Raw genomic sequence first — 24,341 nt, forward strand, 5'->3', positions numbered from 1 at the left:
GTTACTAACTCAGTTACTTTTTGGAACAAGTAGTGAGTAACGACTAATTACTTTTTTAAAGTAACATTCCCAACACTGTTCCTGAGTCACCACTCTGACATCCTAATGTAATCCTATGATATCTGGAGCCATGCCCACTGACTTACTGGCATTATTATCATCCATATGTGCAGCTGTGTGTTTGTGCCAGTCTGTGTTGTAAAAACCTCCTGCCTGACCACAGGTGCCTCTGTGAGTGCCTCCTCTTCCTAAAAACATCCTGTAGACAACTGCAGACCATCTTACTGTCTCAGTACCAAGTGTAGACTACTCATGAGACGAGTCTGTATCATGTGGTATGAGTCACTGCCCAGCAAATTGTACAAGTTCACCTGCTTTGACATAAAGTTTCTTGTAAATTGTATACATTTTGAATTTATTGAATGTGGAGTGGTACATTTATATATATGTATATGTATATATATATATATATATATATATATATATATATATATATATATATATATATATGTATATGCATATGCATATGTATATATATATGTACATGTACATATATATAAATGTACCACATATACACCCTGTATATCCTCTGGTGGAGGATAAAGCGGTAGATGGATGGATGGGTATTACAGTTTTTCCACAGTTTGGTATGCATCAAGGTTTTTGGGCCACGGTAACGGTACGTTTTCGATATATAAAACTACTCAGTCTAGCAAAGGCAATATTGCATTGTAAAAAATAATTAAAAGCACATATATTATCAACCCACAAACTTTATTTAAACAATCAGATCAAAGCACCTAAAGCCCTGGAGCCACAGCTCTCCACTACAGCTTTCACAATAGAGTCTTTGAACACTGCCCATTCAGGTTCAATGTCCCCAGCCTCCACAGGAATACAGGAAAAGCTCCACCGAAGGTGAGAGTTGAAGGCCTATTGGACAGGGGAATCCTCCGGATGTTCCCAGTTCCGCACTACACGTTTGGGTTTACCAGGTCTATCCAGAGTCCACCCCCATCCTCTGACCCAACTCACCACCAGATGGTGATCAGTTGACAGCTCTGCCCCTCTCTTCACCAGAACATGTGGCCTCAGATCCGATGAAACAATCACAAAATCGATCATCGACCTTCGGCCAAGGACACTCTGGTACCAAGTACACTTATGAGAGTTCTTATGTTCGAACATGGTGTTTGTTATGGATAGTCCATGACTTGCACAGAAATCCAACAACAAACGACCACTCTGATTTAGATCAGGTAGGCCATTCCTCCCAATCACGCCTAGGCAACGACGGTTTCCTCATCGTTCCTCATCGTTCCTCACGTGTGTGTTGAAATCTCGCAGCAGAACTATGGAGTCCCCCGACGGAGCCCCTTGCAGGACTCCATCTAGGGCCTCCAAGAAGGCCGGATACTCCAAGCTGCTGTTCGGTGCATAGGCACAAACAGCAGTCAGGGCTTTTCCCCCCGCAACCCTAAGGTGCAGGGAGGCGACCCTCTCGTCCACCGGGGTAAACTCCAACACAGCGGCGCTCAGCCGGGGGCTCGTGAGTATCCCCACATCCGACCGGCGCCTTACACCCTGGGCAACTCCGGAGAAGAAAAACTTCCAACCCCTATCCAGGAATGTGGTTCCAGAGCCAAGGCTGTGCGTGGAGGTAAGCCCCACCAGATCTAACTGGTAGGGCTCCATCTCCCGCACAAGCTCCGGCTCTTTCCCCCACAGCGAGGTGATGTTCCACGTCCCCAGAGCCAGCTTCTGCCGCCCAGGTCCAGTACGTTGAGACCCACGACCTTCACTGCCACCCATATGGCAGCACAACCGACCCCAGTCGGTCTCCCTGCAGGTGGTGGGTCCACAGGAGGACGATGAAGAGGCCACGAGACTTGTTCGGGCTGTGCCCGGCCAGGCCCCGTGGTAGCCCCGTCCACCAGGCGTTCGCTCACGGGCCCTCCGTCTGGGCCTGGCTCCAGGCGGGGGCCCCGGGCTTCCTCCGGGCAGGGTCACTCTCTTCCTCTGTCGTTGTTCCATGGGGTCTTTGAACCATTCTTTGTCAGGCCCCTCCCCTGAGACCAATTTGCCTTGGGAGACACTACCAGGAGCACTAGGCTCCAGACAACACAGCTCTCAGAATCACAGGGACACTCAAACCTCTCCACCACGATAAGGTGATGGTTCCCGGAGAGGATAACGTTTAGTATTATCCAATAAAAATGAACAAAATTTTAACCCACTCACACAAACTACTTAACATTACTCTGTTGTAAGATTTTTTTGGGTGGAATGTATGGGCTGAAATATGTGCCACCAGAAACTGTATTTGAATCATTTATATTTGAATTTGAATTGCTAAATTTTAATTTGTATTGTTTAATTTTAATCATTGCATTGGAAAAATTCTCTATATTTTCACATTCAGTTCTCACAATTCAATTTCAAATTACTGTGACAGACATCCGGGTACTAGTAAAGGAAGATCAATTAAGCACATACACAGGTCTCCTCTTCGGCCAATCAGCACCAACGTTTTTTGAGCACGTAACCTAGTGGTCATTTGTTTCCACCATGGATATAACTGGATAGAGCACCACCCCTTTGGCTCCGTTCATTCCTATAGAGTTGCTCACTCAGTACATATGCCAAAAAACTTTCTGTCGTCTGGGTTTATTTTCAGGTTGTGAGGCCCAGAGTATTTGTAAATAAATGGCAAAACCAATGATAGTGAATACAGTTTGCTGAAAAGTATAATGACGTAATTTAAGGTTAAAATTATCAATTTAATGGTTTATTTAATTGACCATGGCAACCATGTTGTAAAATACACAATTTTGCTGTCACAGAACTCTGGGATCTTATATATTATTGTCCAAGAAAATAATGAAAACATTAATTATTTTTATGATGACTAAAAAAAACTATTCCATTTAATGTGATTTTTGGTCTCATTGTTATGCTTTGAATTTTGGTTTAAATTTCAAAGTTCAAATTTGTAACTGTTTTTGTATAGGTGGTTTACAAATAAAGTTAACTTATTGTTATAATTACTGAAAGTAAAAAACCTGCGCTCTCCCGCCCTCTTTCTGCGACGGCACTCTGGCCAGTCAGTGGCCGGCAGTCTGAGCAATCATTGCAGGTACTATGCTAGTGGAAACGTTACTTAAACCGTCTCCTCTCCTCAATGAATCCACACAGCAGCTTGTTAATACATCAATAATAAGTTTGAAAATAAATGCTTATGAGCAACGAATAAATAACTAAACCCTGCTTTGTCGTAATAAAAAAAAAAAGAAACGAAAACCCCCTCATTGCCTTCATTTATACACATTTCTCATGAAGTTTTCACATCGTACGGTTCCCTGACAGTAGCACCGTTCACAAGATGCCACATGACCGCGCTTTGCTGTGCTCGTACACACCTGTGAAGTCACTCTGGGAAATAGGATTTTTCTGGGCTTTTTATGGTCTTTAGGAAGGTTTACAAATATGAAACTCCATGAATTAAAAATATAGAATATAAAGATCTATAAAAGCCTATGTCCATGTCTAGAGGTGTCCTGTGGACACTTTTCTTTGTCTCTTTTACTATTGTGGTCAATGGGAAAATTGCTTTTTGGGCCCCATGAGTATTTTTTGTTGCAGTACCACGATTGCCACCATGACAAAATTGTCTTCAAGGTAGAGGGGACGGTGCTCTATCCAGTTCTTATAATACAACAAATGACCACTATGTTTTATGCTCAGAAACGTAGGTGCTGAATGGCCGAAGAGGAGACCTGTGTATCTGTGCTCGATTGCTCTTCCTTTACTCGCACCCGGATGTCTGTCACAATAAATTGAAATTGAATTTTGAGAACTGAATATGAAAATATATATAATTTTTCCAATGCAATGATTACAATTAAACAATACGAATTCTAATCATGTGATTCCAATTCAGTTTTTTAATGCAACTATTCATTTACATTTAAATATAAATGATTAAAATTCAGTTTCTGGTGGCACATATTTCAGCCCATAGGAATGCCCCTTTCTGAAATGTGACCAGTTTGTTTTGGTTTGCAATGAGATGGTAATTGAAGCCTTTCACTGCCAGACCTGCCATCCCACTTGGAAATCCTCCCCACTCTTGGCTCACACCAGCCTTTGTCTAAATGCACACACACACACGCTCATCGTACTATGAAATTAGATGCAATCCTGCCGGTGCAACATTTGCCATACAAAATGATAAAAACTATAATGAAGAAACTACCGACATATGTATAATTAAAGGCGACATTGAATGCTTGTATCATACATATATGTTAGTTATGGAGGTCTACTTACATATATTAACTTGTTTTCATGGTTATAAACCTACTATTCACTGCAAACGAGCCGATCAAAATATCTCCTCACTGACGCTCTCGTCAGCCGCGCTGTTTCAGACCAAAATCACACCCCCAGAATGTGGACTGTGTTGTGATTGGCCAGCCAACGAGAGCTTTCCCACTGTCCTGTGATTGGCCAGGTACCTGGAAGTGACGTAATAGATAGGCCAGCTCTCAGATACACAGCTCCCCCTCTGTGCCAGAGGGTGGATGCTCTGCATCTCAGCAGCTACAACGAGAGTAGTTCTTCTTCTTCTTCTGCGGTTGAATGTACGCAACCGGATGTGCCTGGACTAGTGCCCGCACCAGGAGGCGCTACGGTGGTGAGAGGAGTGGTGAGGATTTCTGATGAAGACATCAGATTAAGGAAGTGCCGATCCACTTCGCAGAGCCCAGGAAAACAATAAAACCCTATTTTCTCAGCAGTGGCTGAACTGTTGTTCTGAAACTTTAGGGTTTCATAAACGCGGCAATGATGCAGATACACACACAAACGCAACGTTAATTGGAGCTTCCGGTCTATGTCGCCTTTAAATAAAGCTGAAACAATAAGCATTAGAAAAGAAAATGTTCTAAAAGGACAAATACACACACATAATGCAGCTACAGCTTCAGTTGCACGTTCCCTTAGGACCTGCAGCCTCTTGTACAGTGATGGCACTTAAGGTAAGCAGTGAGGACATAGTGGGCCGGATAAAACTGTTCTGCAGGCCGAATCTGGCCCCAGGGCCTTATGTTGCCCATGTGTGTTGTTTGTTGTTGTTCTTCTTCTTCTTTTCCTTTCGGCTGCTCCCTTTAGGGGTCACCACAGCGAATCAACCTCCTCCATCTCACCCTGTTCTCTGTATCCCCCTCTCTCACACCAACTAACTTCATGTCCTCTTTCACTACATCCATAAACCTTCTCTTTGGTCTTCCTCTGGACCTCCTGCCTGGCAGTTCCAACCCCAGCATCCTTCTACCAATATACTCACTATCCCTCCTCTGTACATGACCAAACCATCTCATTCTGGCCTCTCTGACCTTACCTCCAAAACATCTAAGATGTGCTGTTCCTCTGATTGACTCATTCCTGATCCTATCCATCTTCGTCACTCCCAAAGAGAACCTCAACATCTTCATCTCTGCTACCTCCAGCTCTGCTTCCTGTCTTTTCCTCAGTGCCACTGTCTCTAGACCAGGGGTCACCAACCTTTTTGAGACCGAGAGCTACCTGAAGGGTAGAGAATAATATGGAGGGCAACCATATTAAGATTTTATGCAATTTACCATTGAAATGATGAATATTATGCATTTAATTGCATACACATTAAATCCAGTGCTTACTCCTAATGATTATCACAGTTTTTATAAATAATATCAGGACATTTTACTCAGTGATCATTTGGATACATGCAAGTGAGGTGAAGTGAAATGAGCCCACGGGCACCTCGCTGGCTGCTCGCGGGCTACCAAGTGCCCGCGGGCACCACGTTGGTGACCACTGCTCTAGACCATATAGCATCGCTGGTCTCACCACTGTCTTGTATATCTTTCCTTTCATTCTGGCTGATACTCTTTTATCACACATTACCCCTGACACTTTTCTACACCCATTCCAACCAGCTTGAACATGTTTCTTCCCCTCTTTTCCACAATCTCCACTGCTCTGGACTGTTGACCCTAAATACTTAAAATCCTCCACCTTCTTTATCTCCACTCCCTGTAGCCTCATGGTTCCACTTGGGTTCCTCTCATTCACACACATATATTCTGTCTTGCTGCGACTAACCTTCATTCCTCTCCTTTCTAGAGCATATCTCCACCTCTCAAGCTTTTCCTCCACCTAGTCTCTGCTCTCACCACAGATCACAATGTCATCTGCAAACATCATAGTCCATGGAGATTCCTGTCTAACCTCATCTGTCAGTCTGTCCATCACCACCGCAAACAAGAAGGGACTCAGAGCCGAACCCTGATGTAGTCCCACCTCCACCTTGAACTTCTCTGTCACACCTACAGCACACCTCACCGCTGTCTCACAGTTGGCATACATGTCCTGCACCAGTCTAACATACTTCTCTGCCACTCCAGACTTCCTCATACAGTACCATAGTTCCTCTCTCGGCACCCTGTCATAGGCTTTTTCCAGATCTACAAAGGCACAATGCAGCTCCCTCTGACCTTCTCCATGTGTGTTGTTTGTTGATTGTAAACATTGGGCTTTTTTCCAACATACTGCAAAGTTATATGCATATGAAAAAGATCATATTTATGGTGACAGGTGAAAATGTGAGGCTGATCCAGATAACAATTAAGAGTTTAGTGTTGGTCATGTATGTGCTTGAAAAAGTTTTCACTCTGTTTTTTACAAAGTTTTACAAAGGGAGTGACTGATACAAGAGCAAGTCAGCAATTGTACAGTCTTTTTTTTTGAATGAGATGAATCAGCTGGATCAGCTGAAGACATAAACTAAGCCTCTGAATCACAAAAAAAACATCTTGTCCCCTCAGCTTTGGGTTCACAAGTGCTATCGGCTGCTCTTTATATAAAACAAGTTCCTCCTGTATGTATTGAGACTGACATTAACAAATCTGGCTTTAATCTGTCTCTCTCCAGATGGCATTGTGCAGAGGGAGGATGGCCCCCTTTTTGCAGCAGAAATCGGCTCTGAACTCCAGAAACAGTTTGCCGTTCTGCCAGGTTGGTTTTGTCTCTCACTCTCTCCTTCACTCTATGGCTGTGCACCAGTTGGCCAGGTTAAATATACATCCGCCATAATTTCAGTTGAAACTTATTAACTGCAAAAACACTGTTGACTTATTTGTCACTGTGTCACTTTATTAAAAGGAAAATCTTTGTAATAGCCAGTTAAATACTTACCTAAAGTGGTGAGGCTCGGGGTGAATTAGTGACCTCAGAGGGATGCTGGTTTGTTTCCAAATAGACAGCATTATGTAGATTAAACTGGAGAATTATGATGTTGGTGCAAAAACACATTCAGAAGAACTTAAGTGGTTTATTTCAGGACTAAGAAAATTGGTTATTTGCGCAATTCAATATAGAATGAATTGCACAAATACATCATCCATTTTATGACTTTAGTTTGACCTTTATCTCCAGGGTTCATACTGACAAGATGGTTCAGAGAGGACTCAGATGCAGAGGCCTTTTAATGGTCTTTATTGGCACTCGTTAACAAAACACAAGACAGATCCTCTTTACTGAGGGAAAACAAAAACGAGGCTATGAAAAACTATAGCAAATGGAGAACGCAACGCTCTTCAAAAGAAACGTTGCGGAACTAGGGACGAGAAACAAAAAATCACTCCGAAGAGGAGTCAGACTATGGTTATCACCTAAAACTCAAATTTCTCCAAACAGAGGAAAACAAAGCTCTAAGCACTTCAAAACGAAAACTAACTCAAAAGCACAATCCTATTGATTGGCGATCTTTAACTAACTAAGAACAAGGTCAAAAACAAAACGCAATCTAAATGATTGGATCTAATCAATCTAACTAATAACAGGTAAGTCACAATCCTAGTGATTGGAGTTCCTAAAAAGGCTGTGAAAATTTACAAACAGAAATCTCCCCCAAGGAGGAAAACAAAAGGGGCTATAAATCTTAACTAAGGTATCAGCTGAAAAGCTATGATAAGAAAACTTACAAAAGGAAGCGTCGCTCACTAAGAGGATCGAAAACTTGTGGAATCTGTGGCTGTGACGAGGAGCTCTGGTGATCAGGCATGGACGAAAACACACTGGCACAGAAACAAGGAAACAGAGCGTTTTTGGCCAAATTGTCAGCAGGTGTGTGTAATCAGGACCGGCAGGCCGGCGGAGGAGGGGGCGGGGCAAACTGCCAGAGTGACACATACAGGTGCTTGTAAATCTTGAAAATGCTAGAATTTAATGTTGTGTTTTCAAGATTTGAAAAATGCTTGAAATGCATTGACTTTGTTTCCTACGGTGTCCCAAAGGTTAAAACACAACATTTCACAAACATGTGTTTTCTGTAATGTCGTTGTGTTTTCTGAAATGTTGTGTTTTCTGAAATGTTGTTGTTTTTTCTGAAATGTTGTTGTGCTTTCTGAAAGGTTGTTGTGTTTTCTGTAATGTTGTTGTGCTTTCTGTAATGTCGTTGTGTTTTCTGAAATGTTGCTGTGTTTTCTGAAATGTTGTGTTTTCTGTAACGTCGTTGTGTTTTCTGAAATGTTGTTGTGTTTTCTGTAATGTTGGTGTTTTTTCTGAAATGTTGTTGTGCTTTCTGAAATGTTGCTGTGTTTTCTGTAATGTTGTTGTGCTTTCTGAAATGTTGCTGTGTTTTCAGTAATGTTGCTGTGTTTTCAGTAATATTGTTGTGTTTTCTGTAATGTTGTTGTGCTTTCTGAAATGTTGCTGTGTTTTCTGAAATGTTGTGTTTTCAGTAATGTTGCTGTATTTTCAGTAATATTGCTGTGTTTTCTATAATGTTGTGTTTTCTGAAATGTTGCTGTGTTTTCTGTTATGTTGTTGTGTTTTCTGTTATGTTGTTGTGTTTTCTGAAATGTTGTTGTGTTTTATGTTATGTTGTTGTGTTTTCTGTTATGTTGTTGTGTTTTCTGAAATGTTGTTGTGTTTTCTGTTATGTTGTTGTGTTTTCTGTTATGTTTTTGTGTTTTCTGTAATGTTGTGTTTTCTCAAATTTTGTTGTGTTTTCTGAAATGTTGTTGTATTTTCTGTTATGTTGTGTTTTCATTAATGTTGTTGTGTTTTCTGTTATGTTGTTGTGTTTTCTGAAAGGTTGTTGTGTTTTCAGTAATATTGTTGTGTTTTCTGTAATGTTTTTGTGTTTTCTGTAATGTTGTTGTGTTTTCTGTAATGTTGTGTTTTCTGAAATGTCGCTGTGTTTTCTGTAATGTTGTTGTGTTTTCTTTAATGTCGTGTTTTCTGAAATGTTGTTTTTTTCTGTAATGTTGTGTTTTCTGTAATGTCGATGTGTTTTCTGAAATGTTGTGTTTTGACCTTCAAGGCCACTGTAGTTTTCTTTTTGTGTTTCCTTTGCAACAAATAACTATTGGATAGATACTAAAATAATTTGGAGAGTTTAAATCTCAAAACTGCTCTACCTGGACCTTGCTAGCTTTTGTGACTGTGACTATTATAAATCTAATGTCATCTCTTTTAAAATGACTAAGAATTTGAAATCATTATTTTGAGTACCTACATATTTGTGTCATAAATATGTAATTTAGGACTGCAGTAAGATGATAGAAAAGTGAGACATTTTACCTTTTAAGCGGTTGAAAGGTGCTTTGACCTTGACCTTGGAAAAGGTGTATGGACCCTGTATCTCAGTTTAAGTTTTTTTAAATTAATTTGACCTCTTTCCTCTCAAAATTAATCTGCTGAAATCGTGAGATCTCTGTTCTTTGCATTTCCCTCTGATTTGTCAAACTACAACAGCAGAAACTTAAAGTACATGCAAACATCAAATTGTCATCCAGATTCTAGATTCTTGGCCTCTTGTATTTTCATCATATTTCATCAATTTCTTATTTGACTAAATGTCAAACTAAATGTTTGATTAGCTCATTTGTCCTCAACAACTCTGAGTTATATGAATTAATGTATGTGCTTCCTTTTTTGTTCCTTTATACTGATCCCCGTCCTGAGTTACACAAAGAGGGTCTTTGTGTTCTCTCAGCAGAAACATAATGCTTTTTAAAGGTGAAATGATGATCTAGTTCATTAGTATGTGTAAACGCGAAGGCGTAGAGCAATAAAAAAGAGAACTCTGCCACTCACAGTCAGGATTAGCCAAGTTTCTGTTTCCTCTGTTACTGATGACAGGTTGTCACGGATAGGACACACACACACACACACACACACACACACACACACACACGCACACACACACACACACCTACACACACATAAACCACATTTCACATAGAAATGCACACAAAGCTCAATGAAACAAACTAATGCACAGAGAAGTGCACACACACACAGTTGGGGACCCGAGTTGGGTTACCATGACGAAAATGGCCACCCAGTCACGGCATGTGAATAATTTATCAATGTTATAAGCTGTTTTGCAACTCGATCCATACTGTTAAAGAGAGTGGGCCAAGTGTGTGCGTGTGCGTGTGCGTATAAATAAGTAAGTAATATTACAGCTACAAATATACTTTAATATAAGTCACATAGGTAGTAGTCAAGTCAAGTAGTCAAGTAGTTTTATTAGTCAAATGTACTATATGTACAACATACAGCACAGATGAAATTGCAGTCCTCTCAGACCCACGGTGCATGACCAATGCATTTTTGTATTCTGCTGTTATATAAAATAAGGAAATCACAACCTGGATGTCATATTGACCTTGTCACCCTTCCTAATTTACCTCTCCAGGTGGGCGTGGACTGAATGGCTGCCCCGTCATTGTCTTCCCAGAATTCCCAGGGTTCAGCGAGCTGGAGGAGGAGGAGCTCCACAATGTCCTTACCTACCTCACCAGCATCCCCAGGTTAGCGTTACACGTGGAACTTCTATGACATCAGAATGTAAACAATGTGAAAGTAAAAAGCAATACCATGTGGATCCAGCAGGTGTCAGCACAGTACCAATGTGAATCCACAGGGAAAGCCCCAGAAACGACAAAGAGAAAGATAAGGTGAAGGAAATTATGTATTGAGATTATTATTTATCCCTGTGATGGACTGGCAAACTGTGCAGGGTGTGACCCCGCATAACGTCCTATGTCAGCTGACATTGGCACAGTTCCCCCTGCGACCCCCTGTGGAGGATAAAGTGGTAGAAAATGGATGGATTATTATAGATTTTTTCCAGAGGCTCTATAATCAGGACAGAATATTCTTTTATTTTTAATATTTATCAAAAAGAAATACCATGAAGACCATTGTCCTGAGAGATATCCCTCCCTCCTCTCCTCCCTCTCCTTTACCTTTAATGCTGCACTCCTGTGGTGCTCACATACTGTCACCGGACATGTTTTTGGTTTTTTTTAAAGGTAAGAGAAACTGTACATATGCAACTGTTTGTCAGTCCGTCTTTGTATGTATTTTTCTGTGCCTCATCACCTTTCACATCATCCCTCTCTCCAATACCAACCCGACCTCCCTCCATCCCTCCCTCTGAATCCCCCCTCCTTACGCCCCACAAGCAATTTTCACCCGGCTGCCAGGCAGCTGCACTCTGAGCTCTGATTGGTTGTGGAGGGATCAGCAAGATGCAGAGCTTGGCCTTAATTGGCTGTGTGAGAAGCTGGTGGTGGAGAATCAGAGAGAGAGAAAGACAAGGGGGAGGGAGCTGCTCTTCAAGGATGGGAACGCTCTACCCTCTCCATCTGCAAGCTGCAAACAGATGATTGTGGATACAGGACCGGAGGACTGACATCATGGGAATAAAGGAAGATTGGATTATTTTTGGATGATTACAATGGAATATTGAAATTTGTTTTTATCCCATTTTGTCCTGGAAAAGCACAGATTTCCAATTCAGCCATTTTATGTGCTTGAATATTTTTTTCCTTCGGAACGAGGATTTGCCGCCACAGCATCCACTGGGTAGCGCAGTGTGTCCATTTGCTTCTATGTGAGTGTGATGATGAAAACTGTCTTAGGTGGACCACATCAACAGCTGTTATCTTGCTCATGTTTCAGGACCTTCTCTAGCATAAACACTGACCTTGTCAGGACCGTGGAGACCAAAACCTGGTCCTAATGAGGAAGAAACTCTTTGCTGAAGAACTGGTTACATTTAGGGCTAAGATGTGAATTGAGGTGGTTAGAGTTAGGCAGGAACTGGTTGTGGTAAAGGTTAGGAATAACGCTTTGGTTAGGCTGTCCAAATGAATCAATGTGAGTCTTAAAAAGGAGCTGTGTGTGTGTGTTGTGCATCAGTCTTCATCCTTTTTACTCGTGTGTTTAGGTGACAGGGTGCATGCCATTTCATGGCATTGCTGCATTCTCTCTCTCTCTCTCTCTCTCTTTCTCTCTCTCTCACACGCACACACACACACACACACATTAGCTTAATGAAGCTGCTGCTACATATGGCACTGCCTGTGGAATGAATGACAGGATTTTGACATGCTCACATACAACACACACACAAACACAGAGCCAAGGTTGCCATGGTAATCTCAAGGGTCTCTCATTATCATCAGTGATGACAAATGATGACTACACCACATTCACACACACTCACACACATATGTAGAGGGAGAGTAAGAGAGAGAGAGAGAAAGAGAGAGAGACTGGTTTCCCTGGTGATAACAGTGTGTCTCTCTCCTCTGCAGTGTTGCAGCATCAAGAGTGGGTTTTATCCTGGTCATCGACAGACGACTGGACCGATGGGCCTCTGTCAGGGCTACCCTGCTCCGAATCGCAGTAAGAGAAGTACATCTGATACGTAAAAATAGCTATTTTGTTGACTTTATGTCTGTTAATGCTAATTTAAATGTGGGTGTACATGCTGCTGTCTGTAGTCTACGTGGTGTGTGTGTGTGTGTGTGTGCATGTGTGTGTGTGTGTCTGCTAGGGCTTGTTTTATTTGAAAATAATATCTATATCAATCAATAAAAATGTCTGATTTTTTCTTATTGGGGAAGTGAAAAGGTAGCTTCGCTTGTAACTGGAGAGTTGTCAGTTTGAGTCCCCACCAGGTCAAGGGCTGTAAGATACACAATCCCCACAGCTCATAGTTTATTGGACACTCTTTATCAATGTTCCTGAGCTGACCATTTGCATCAGGTGCGTTGTAGCAGGGCAGCATCTAACACATGCAGGGCAGTGGCCCCTGGTGACCAGGATTAGGAAACACTGCTCTAAACTGACCCCAGCCACAGGGGGCACATCCACTGTACTGCTTGTGCCGGACCCAAGCCCAGAGGGTTGTGTTAGGAAGTGTATCTGGTATAAAATCTCTGTCAAATCAAATATGCGCATCATCCACTGTGGCAACCCCTAGAGAGTGAGAAGCCATTAATACAGTGTGGTTTAAAATGGTAAATCCCCAGGTTAGGCTGGCATTTCAACTGAGGACAGGACCTTTACCTGCAGACGGGGTGTGGACTGTGTCGAGGTTCGGGGCACATGTGTAAAAAAATGTCCACACCAATGAAAAAGACGCATGTAGGGCAGTGACGGAGATAACGTTTGGAACAGACAGACGGATGTATAAATGAGTATAAATGGGCCTTAAGCCTTGCATTAGTAAGTGTTGTTTACGCTAACGGCAACACTTTCACAAACACAACACAAACGAGAGACATCACCCCAGTGTGACTGTTGACAGCATAAGGAAGAGAGGTAGACAGGTTAGTCTCTTTTTTAATGAAAAGAAAACCTATTCTTTTAAGATTAGGCAAAGAGTTGCAATCTCTTCCCTCTTGTTGTTAAAAAATACAATGAAATACAATGATGTGCCTAATAAAGCTGTAAAGCTATGTATTCAAAATAAAACTGAAACCGTGATACGTAGCAAACCGTTGATTTTGTACCCTTGTACCCGTGCTGTAGTGTCGCTTTGATGTGTCATGTGCACATGAGTTGAGCCAACACAAGCATCAAATTATAGTATGAAAGGAGCGTTCAAAGAACATCTATCTGTCTGTTATTTAAAAAACTCTTCAACGAGTAGTTTAAAAGGACTTGGTGACTTCAGTGTTGCTAAACGAGCTGCTTGTGCATGCCTAATGACAGTTGTACCAATAATCAGAGGATATGCAAGGCAATGTGGCATGCACGTGATGCTGAGTTAGGTGAGGCCAAAGATGCAGGCATTGCATATAACTATGAAATTGTAGCCTTTGCTGTGTGTGTTAGACAGACACAATAAAAGAAATGACACCAAAATGTGTTGAATTGTAAAATATTAAACAAATTTTAAATTCCCGCCCTTCATTCTTTCTTTTTTTCTGGCTTCTCCCTCTCTCGGGGTTGCCACAGCGGATGATTTGCATATTTGGTTTGGCAGTTGTGTTTTTTTTGCTTATTTTTATGCCAGATACCCTTCCTGACAACCCCCTAGCACTCTGAGTACACTGGATATGGCCTCCCCCATGGCTGGGGTCAATCAATTGCAACCATGGGAAGCAATGGGGACTGGGCACCTTGCTCAGGGGCACCCCAGCCCTTGACCTGTTGGGACTAAATATAATAAAATAATAATTAATAAAGATGATAGATCATGTAGAAGAATGAGAACCGAGAGAGGCAGAGCAGTAGAAAAGCTGAGGATTTACATTAGACTGGTTTAAGGATCACTGAACTCGGGGTTGCTCAGTATGATTAAAGCAGAAATAGAAACCATGCTTTCTGTATCAATGAGTGAGATTTCCAGAAACTTGCTTTGTAGTGTGGAGAGACAAGCAGCAGTCAAACGTGTGAAACGTGTTCCTGACAGCAACATCTAATTTAGTATTTAAGCTGACGGTTATTTTCGTTGATCATTTATCTCTTAAAATATCCTGTTAATGCACCTACTTTACTCCATTTCCCCCTGAAAAGTGACAAAAAGCATTGTCACCCTTTAGTCCATTTGTGAATCACCATCAACCACCTCTGTCAACATCTGGACTTCATCATATCTGCTGTTGAGATGCTCAGCCTATATTATGCTACATGCAGATTTATGCTAATATATGGTAATTGGTCACTGATTACAAAGAAGCTTAATGGTTTCCCTATGGTGTTTCGAAGAATGAGTGTCTACCGTGGCAGTAATTGAACTAGTGAAAACATCTGCCCAACCAGATTAATCTGTGTATCATTTGTTCTTTCCATATTCAATTGAAAATCTAAAATAGAAAAATAAAGAAAAGGTTTGATTCATTATTTGTTTTACAAACCTTTTTTTGCTAAATGTATTAAATTTACTTTTAAAAGAAAAAGAAAAACAACAAACAACAGGTAATGTGCGCGACACAACAGACAACAATGGCAGACATCCAGCAGCTCGGTTTGTGGCTGTTTGTCTCAACAAGACGACAAGCTTTGTATGAGTATAGACTGCAGGCTGTTGTGGGTGGAGCCAGTATTTTACTCTGGTACCCCAAGGGAAGGGTGCTGAAAAAAAGAACAGTGGGGGCAGGTTATTTTGGTACTATTCCTAATGGACACCCAATAAATATATACAACACTGTACCAAAATGAACTGTTGCACTTGATGGAAGCATCGCTATACATAGTACAAACTACAATGACAGCAATACATTTTGTTCCAGTTGAAGAATCCTGAGTCGGCATCAGCGTATGTATCCAAAAGAGAGCATAGCGTCATGGCTGTCATGTCACATACTGTAGACAATTAGGTCAGTAAAGCCTCTGTGGTCTTCCCTTCTCCCCCACCCGCCCCCCCCCCCCCCCCCCAAAAAAAAAAAAACTTCCCAGATCTTCTTAAAAGTAGAATATTTACCCTAGAGAATTTGACAATGTGGCTAACCAGGCTTGTAAACTTAGTCTGCTAACAGATTTCCAGGAACTGGCTATGTTGTGTTGTGCTTGTAACAAGCAGTAGACAAGTAATGACTAATTTACAGCCATATCTATATCACTTAATACAATTATGAATTGGTAAATTATTAGATGGGTCACAAATCTCCTGTGACCCATCTGTGGGTACCAACCCAGTCTTTGAGAACCACTGTTTTTATTAACAAGCATAAAATTAAGTTCTAATTCATTTGCCAAACAATTTACCAATTCCAAATTATATGACTGAAAATAGGTCACAACATTATGCACACATTTTCTCTTTCTCGCCATTTATATTGTGATTTGTGTCACAATATTTTGCCATGTAAAAAGTGGGTGGCCATTTTTGGAAGTTTGGGAAACACTGCATTAGAGTTACCTCATGTTACCTTTCAATTTGCAAAGTATACAGCAGAAGCCCTAAAGGAGAGAGGTGTTCAGCAGGAGGGAGGAGTAGAGATCCTGCAGAGCAACTTCTGCTAACATGCTGCTAAACTCTACTTTGACTACCTCTGGTTTATGCTGTGCAACATAGTATAGCACTTTGTTATCATTGCTTTTACACGTTTATCTTTCATTGTTGTCGATGTGGATCAAAGGAGCAATAGTAAGGAAAAGTCTGGTAATAGTGGGCAGGTTTGGACAAAGCCAGGCTAAGCTGAGCGAAGCTAGCTGGTTACTTGGGTTTCATATTTTTAAGAGAGTGTTTGGTATCCATCCATCATCTTCTACCGCTTTATCTTCCACATGAGGGTCGAGGGGGGTGCTGTGCCAATCTCAGCTGACATTGGCCGATAGGCGGGGTACATCCTGGGCAGCTCATTAGTCATCACAGGGCCACATATAGAGACAAACAACCATTCACTTTCACTGTCACACCTATGGTAAACTGCACACTTATGTGTCCAGTTTACCTAATCCCCAATATTGCATGTTTTTGGACTGTGGGAGGAAGCCGGAGAACCCAGAGAACCCCCCCCCCCCCCCCCACACACACACACGGGGAGAACATGCAAACTCCCTGCAAACTCCCTGCAGAAATACCCTGTGTTTGGTATGACTTTTTTTAAAATGAAAAATGGTTGGTTGGTTCACAAAGAAAAAAGGAAAATACTGTTATCAGTAAATCCCACTGTCCATCTATATCTATGTTATGAATGTGGACTAGAAAATGGCCAATCAATCATTCGTATTTGAGAACATTAAATATCCACATCACGTTTGGCCAATTTGATGTGAGCACAAAATCAAAAGTACAATAGTTACCTGGACAGAAGTTATATGCAGTAGAAGGTTTTAAAACACTAATGCATACACAGAAATCTTCAGGGAAAATTCAGCAAATTTGGGACCCAAAATAAATCTCCCAGCCGTGACCCAACTGTGGGTCTCGACCCAGACTTTCATCTCTTTACAGTTGGTAGGGGGGAGCATGTGTATAAGAAGATCAGTGAAAAATTCCAGCAGACTCTGGAAAAACAGCCCCCTTATTCCAAGGCAGAGAGTGTGAATTATAAGATAACCTAAAGCAATTCAAGCCGGTGGTGAGTTGTGTCCCTTCTGGTGGAGGTCCTTGTATCCTCCTTGCTTTGTCCATCAACCAAGGATGTGCGGTCTTACTGGTTGTTCTTCTTCCTGTGAGATCTCCCAGGCTGTTCAAGGTCGACTGCTGCCATTTGCTCATTACCCACCTAAAAGCAGAAGCGTGGACTGTATTGTCATGTAAATCTGTAAATCAGTGTATACAGCAGACACACTGATGCTCTCACACTGCCATGTCTGTTTTCTCATAGGCTGCATTGCACTGTAGTAGTAAATAAAATGAGGTCAAACTTTGACCTCTAGTTGGTGGTCACCATGAAATAAGCAACAATGATTGTGATTCTTGTGAACTGGTGCAATGATTACACTAAACCCCTAAACATGTCTACACTGGTTTATTAGCAGTCTTCATATGTCTCCTCCAAAATATCACTGTTGATCCATTAAAATACCAGAATTTAATTAGAGTAATACAATTTTTGTGATTTAGGGTAATACATATGCAGCCATTCAAGCATTCTACAGCAACATGGCTGCAGGGTGAAGACACATAAGGATACAAAAAAAGAAAAAATTAAATAATTATAACAGACCATCAGTTAAAAAAGCACTCAAAACAAGTCTTTTTCTTATAATTGGAGCATGTTTCATGTCTAAAAGCAAAAGCAGTGTGATACAAAGAAAAGGGGGTTTGGCCATGTGGAGGGAGGTGGTTTAATGTAGTGTCTGTCCAACTCCCAAGAGCACAGTGTGCATGTCATTAGAGGACATGACTGAAGAATTTTCTCTCTCTGCTTCCTCATCAAAAGCAGTGTGTGTGTGTGTAGGTGAGTGTGTGCGTGCGTGTGTGTGTGTCAGGGGGATACACTCTGCAGCATGTGTGTATTGTCATGTTAATGCAGAGGTACAAATAAGTCAAGACCTCTCAGGGTTTATTGAATTAAATGGATTCAAATTACAAGAATATATTTTTTACAGTTTTTCTTCATTAAAGTCTTAATGGTGGAAGAATCTTCTCAACTATGTATATAATACTTTATGCATTATATTATTATTGTATGTTGTATTTAATGCTGTTGATCTTGCTGTTGCTCTTGATAAATTGCAATTATACATCATGCATATTTACTTATTAATTATCTATTAATGCAATCCTCTATTGTTGAGTAACAAGCATCAAATATGTGCAAATAGGCGTGTTGTGTCATGTTATTTAAAATGTACAAGGAACCACGACTCGCATCTGAATAGCACAATAGTTGCACATGTACCTTTGTATCTCCCCCGTGTGTATGTGTGAGTTTGTGTGTGTGTGCGTGTGCGTGTGTGTGACACAAAGACTTTTAGCTCTGTTTTGCTTTCATTAAGTATATATACTATAGGTTATTTACACACACACATGCACACATTAGTCCCTTACCCTGACCTTCACCATAACCAGTCAATGTATAGCTCTAAACACACTATAAATCTTAGCCCTTAACGTAACCACTTCTGCATCATTAGGATCAGGGTTTTGGTCTCCATGAGGACTACTGGACTGTATTTATGTCAGAAAGGGTTTTAAAGAGGTAACAAATACAAGCACACACACACACACGCAAGAGTTCCATCATGCAGTGTCTCGTTCACTGTTTCCATGACAACAACATGTAGGCAATCCATGACAGGAGAAAAGCTGGGAACCTGCGCGTGTGTGTGTGTGCGTGCGTGCGTGCGTGTGTGTATGTATTTGGTACATTTTCAGGACTTTTTGACCAAACCCTGCAGAAAGAAGACAGAACCTCTGAACGACTGGTCAAGTTTAGAACTAACAGTTGAATTGTGGTTAATGTTAGGGTTGGACATTAACTGGTTATGGATAGGGTTTGAGGTAATATTGTTAAGGCTGCCCAAATTAATGGAAGTCAATGCAGCGTTCTAAAAAGAATACCTGCAAGAACCTGTGTGTATGTTTGTACTTATATCTTTGTGAGGACCAGTCACACTCGGAGCTAAAGACCTTACAGAGTGAGAACATTTATGCTTTTTTTGAAGATTTAGACGTTTAAATTGTGATGTTAAAAGGACTGCATCATGTCAATGATTGCCCGCACTAAGATAAAAGCACAAAATTGTGTGTATGGTGTAGGTCCCTTATTTTCTTAATGAGATGTTCTGACAGATTGTAATTAATATTGGCTTTGAGATGGTAGAGGGTGTTTGCAATGACACTGCAGAACATTTCATGACCTTCTCACACTCTAGAATGTTTGTCTGTGGCCCTGTGTGTATGTGCTCATGTTGATTTATGATGCTTAATAGGATGGCGCAATTTACCCACACTTTTAGAGGCAGCAATAACCAGTACAGGCTTTTAGCTGAGTGGCCTCCTGGGATGTTGTCTGTCTGTGTAAAGGCAATTGTTATGCTTATAGCCCGTTATTGTGGAGGTGGAGGAACAGAAACTATTTCAAAAGTCATGGGACTAATACAATCACCTTGCAGTCTGGGTGAAAGTGTGACAGAGGAACAACTGTGATGAACCGTGGGAGATTTAGTGGACATTACCCCGTGGGAAAATCTCTTCATGGATGTTCAGGGCTGTAGCTTCACTGTCAGTAGCTTTAATATTAAACCAAGACTTTCTCCTAATTGAATAAAAAAATAACTCCATCCATGTAACCCATTCTGTGACTCTATTATAGGATATTTCAATGATATTTTTAAGACAGTCCTTAAGATAAGGTGGGACATTTACATTGTCACTGTAGTAAACAGTAGTAAATGTAAAGATAAATCTTTAGTTCTAGATACTGATATTGCACCCTACCCGCTCATTGCTATTTTTGGAGTCCCCCTGATTTATCCTGAGTTCACTTTCTCTCTTTTACCCTTTGTTGTTTATTTGTGTATTGAAATTATGTCCTAATAAAAAAAGATAAAGATAATAAATAATAAACATACATTTCCAAAAAAGTACAATATAGAAAGATATTAACAATACGAATATAAAAAAAGAATGTACATTACAGACAGTTTCCATAATATATACAGTATGGGTTTGATAAAGTATTTACGTGTTGTCTAACAGCTGCAGGGAGGAATGACCTGCGATAACACTCCTTCAGACATTTTGGATGTTTCGGTGTGTTACTGAAGGAGCTGCACAGTGCTGTGAGGGTGTCCTGTAGGGGGTGGGAGAGATTGTCCATCAGAGATGATAGCTTGGCAGTCATTCTCCTCTGTTCTACCACCTCCACTGGGCCAAGGACATGGACCTGGCTTTTTTAATCAGTCTGTCCAGCCTCTTCCTGTCCACAGCTGCAGCTTGCATGTGGCATAGCCTGTTTGGTAGACTAATGACCCTTTTCCACTATGGTCCCAGTACAAAAATAGTACCTCCTCAACGTGGGCGGAGTTATCACTGCACGGCTGCATGAAACTGCCGTGACTTCATTTTACATGCAACACACACAAACAAGTGACTTGTGACTTTTAAAGCAATTGTTTTCAGTGTAACTGAATAATTGGAATCAGTACTTCCAATTAGGTCCAATTTCAGTTCTGCTGGTAGCTTGTTCCACTTGTGTGCAGCATAACAGCTGAAAGCTGCTTCACCATTTGAACTCTGGGCTTCACTATCTGACCTGAGTCAGTAGATCTCAGAGCCCTACTGGGTTTATATTCTACTAACATTGTCATTCATGTATTCTGGACCTAAACCATTCAGTGATTTGTAGACTAGTAGCAAATCTATTCTATAGCTGACTGGTAGCCAGTGTAAAGACTTTAGAACTGGAGTAATGTGCTCTGATCTCTTTGTTCTGGTTAAAACTTGAGCTACAGCGCTCTGAATGTGCTGGAGCTGTTTAATGCTTTTTTGTGGGAGTCCAGTCAAAAGACCGTTGCAGTAGTCAAGTCGCTTGAGATGAAAGCATGAATCAACTTCTCCTGGTCTGTTTGAGACATAAAACCCTTCACTCTGGATATGTTCTTAAGCTGAAGGTTAAATCTGAGTCTATCACCATGCCAAGGTTTCGGACTTGGTCCCTAGTTTTTAGAGAGACTGACTCAAGATGTTTACAATAGTCTTATTTTTGTCATAATTTCCAAGCAAGATTTGAGTTTGGTATCTCAAAAATTGCAATCGGAATAAAAATTGCAATTTATATTTAGTGTTGTTGAGTATGGACCCTTGAAGGGTAAAAAATGGGACTTTAGCATTAAGCAAGTTGATGTATAAATCATGACAGTGACTGCATTTTCATGAATAGCAATACAATCAACTCATGTAATCATCAAAATAGAATAAGGTCAATAGTCAGTTTATTGGTGTCAATGAGAATGTAGTCACCAACATATTAGGAATTATTACTATAACACACATCTCAAGACACTAACTGTCTTTGTTTGACCTCTGACCTCTGTGTGAGTTTGTTGGCAAAAATGTTTACAATATTACGTTAATGTACATACAAAAGCAAATATATGAGTGTGAAATGGCAGACTATTTCCACAACTGATGACGACCTCTCGTGCTTTTCTCTCAGGGCTCATTTCCAGGGAACTTGCAATTGGTTCTGGTTTTGCGCCCCACCACTTTGTTCCAGCGGACTCTGTCAGACTTCTTGTTCAAGTTCAACAAGGATGAGTTCAAAATGAAGGTGTCTGTTGATCAGTTTGCATGTGTCCGTCCTTAATCTGGCCGTATATATAAAGCATGTATTTCTGTCACTCACTGAATGAATCATCAAAGTGAATGTTATTCCCTGTAGAACTCCTGAACAGCTCATGCTAAAAACAAAGTAGAATCATCTTTTCATTTCAGTAAAATATATGATTTTTATTCTGTATGTAGTAAAAGGCGTTTCCTTTGTTCTCTGCTTGTTGCTCTGTTGCATATACCTTATATACAATATGTCTCTGTGTTTTTTTTTAATCAGGTTGTGATGCTGAGTTCGGTGACTGAGCTCCATGCTTATATCAACCCAGGACAACTGACCACAGAGTTGGGAGGAACAAGGGAATATTGCCATGACAGCTGGATCTCACACCGCACTGTATATACACCAATCACACATTTACACATTTTATCCTCTCTTTATCTATGTTTGTGTGTTTCTCTGGAGAGTGAACTTCCTCTCTTCTACTGTATTTTCCTTTGCAGGCAATCGAGGCCTTTGCCCTCATGGTGAAGACCACGGCTCAGACTCTGCAGGCGTTTGGCACCGAGCTCGCTGAAACAGAATTACCCAATGATGCTGAGGCCACTACCAACCTGCTGCACACACATACACTGAAGAAGGACAAAATGAAGGTCAGATGGGCTTTTCTGTTGCTTCTTATCTGCAAATGTCATGAGCTTTAGTGTTTAAAGTAAAACAATGTTTGAATTTGTCACCCCACAGAAAAATGTGTTACCAAATTTGAATGATTAAAAAGTTGATGTGTTAGGTTTCATTACATGTAACACTCAGCAACATTCTCTGCTCTGATATGCAGAGGGTGTGTCCACTGGAGTGGCTGCTGCACACTCTCACTCTGGTCTACATGCATTTGTGGGGACCTAAGTTTGCTAATGTCACTGTTCGTCAATGTTTGAACAGAATATAAATGTATAAAAAATGGTATTACACTTCCTGTTCAACAAAAATGTAGAGAAGCAATGTTAACCATGCTTTAGCCCTACTTACAGCAAGTATGTGAGTCTGTGTATGCTGGAGTTCTGTCCTCTCCTCCTAAGGCAATTTCACACACACATTCTGGTTTACTCACTCGTGTGAGTGGGGACCAGAGTCTGCAAACGTCACTGTTCATCAGTGTTTGCATAGAATATTCATTTTAATTGCAGTTTACCATTAGACTGTACACAAACACAGAGCTGGTTTAGCTACAGTCTTGCTCTCTGTCTCCCTCTTTCTCTATCAGTGGTACTGCAGCCTCACAGCACGAGCCTGCTCTTCTTTCTATTCTTCTTCTCTACTTCATTTTCTCATCTTTAGAAATGTCTGTCTAAGCTTGTATGTGTGTTTCTGCTTCGAGGGAAGACATGTTTCAGGACAGAGGCATCCCAGCTTGCTTGTAAAGCAAAGGCAGCAGTGTAGGAGCAGGTGCAGTTACTCACAAAGGAAAGGGTAAACTGTGGGTAAACTACTAAACTTCCTGTGCATCATCAAGCCATACTTTAGACAAACTTAAAATCCTGAACAGAAGACTGGAGAGACTGTTTGTATACCTTTCTCCACAGATGCCATTCTTTTCAGCCACTATTTTATGTCTATTTTAAATAATACTATATGTGTGAAGAGGAGAAACTCTACATTTGCAGGGTCATTACCACTATGATTTGTTTGAATTGCAGGAGGACCTACAGGTGGCACTGTCCCAAGGCAGACGACTGTTGGACTGCATCAATGAACCCCTCCAAACAGACGCTGAATACAGTATGACCCATGATGAGCTGGAGAATGTGGCTACAGTACAGAGGTAGATTAAGGGAATAAGGGATATGCCACAAATTAAATTTTGACTGAATGAATAGAGCTCCGGATGTCACGTGATTGATGTCACTCCTGAAAAATGAACGGCACCATTACCAGTTTCAAGCTTTAAGTGTTCACCGTGCACTTTAAATCCGCAGAGATCAAGCAATATATCACAGAAACAGACAGACTGATTATATCTGATCCGTACAATATTTTTTTACAAGTATGGAAACAGCCACAGCAAACATTATTTCAGACCTGCAGCATTACATCTTCAACTTCATCCTCAACTTCAGCAAAGTGCAAAATGCAACAATCCTTCCAAGTTATGCTTTCCCTAAGTTTACACTGAACTGCCAATTGAGAAGCTGTGAATCTGGATGCAAACATCACCGTTGTAATTAACAACACTAGGATCACTATACAAGAGGACTTCATTGTCTGTGGGTTCTCATCACTCCCTCTTCTACGATCATTTTGAATGTGCCCTCCTCA

At 40.9% G+C, this 24,341-nt stretch overlaps 1 protein-coding gene across 5 annotated transcripts in view; it reads left to right on the forward strand.

Annotated features, from left to right (window-relative positions):
* mcf2la (mcf.2 cell line derived transforming sequence-like a) overlaps positions 1 to 24,341 on the forward strand; it is a 54,691-nt gene that overhangs the window by 14,156 nt on the left and 16,194 nt on the right. For 4 of the 5 annotated variants that reach the window (XM_058621197.1, XM_058621227.1, XM_058621214.1 and 1 more), the window contains exons 2-8: positions 6,973 to 7,056; positions 10,751 to 10,865; positions 12,660 to 12,750; positions 21,912 to 22,025; positions 22,305 to 22,421; positions 22,529 to 22,678; positions 23,723 to 23,847. In XM_058621197.1, the coding sequence (XP_058477180.1) occupies positions 6,973 to 7,056; positions 10,751 to 10,865; positions 12,660 to 12,750; positions 21,912 to 22,025; positions 22,305 to 22,421; positions 22,529 to 22,678; positions 23,723 to 23,847 (796 nt within the window). Of the gene's footprint in view, positions 1 to 6,972; positions 7,057 to 10,750; positions 10,866 to 11,656; positions 11,954 to 12,659; positions 12,751 to 21,911; positions 22,026 to 22,304; positions 22,422 to 22,528; positions 22,679 to 23,722; positions 23,848 to 24,341 lie in introns of those variants that run through there. The other variant, XM_058621222.1, reaches the window with a different exon arrangement.

This window comes from Solea solea, chromosome 2 (assembly GCF_958295425.1).
Source record: "Solea solea chromosome 2, fSolSol10.1, whole genome shotgun sequence".
Classification (NCBI taxonomy): Eukaryota; Metazoa; Chordata; class Actinopteri; order Pleuronectiformes; family Soleidae; genus Solea; species Solea solea.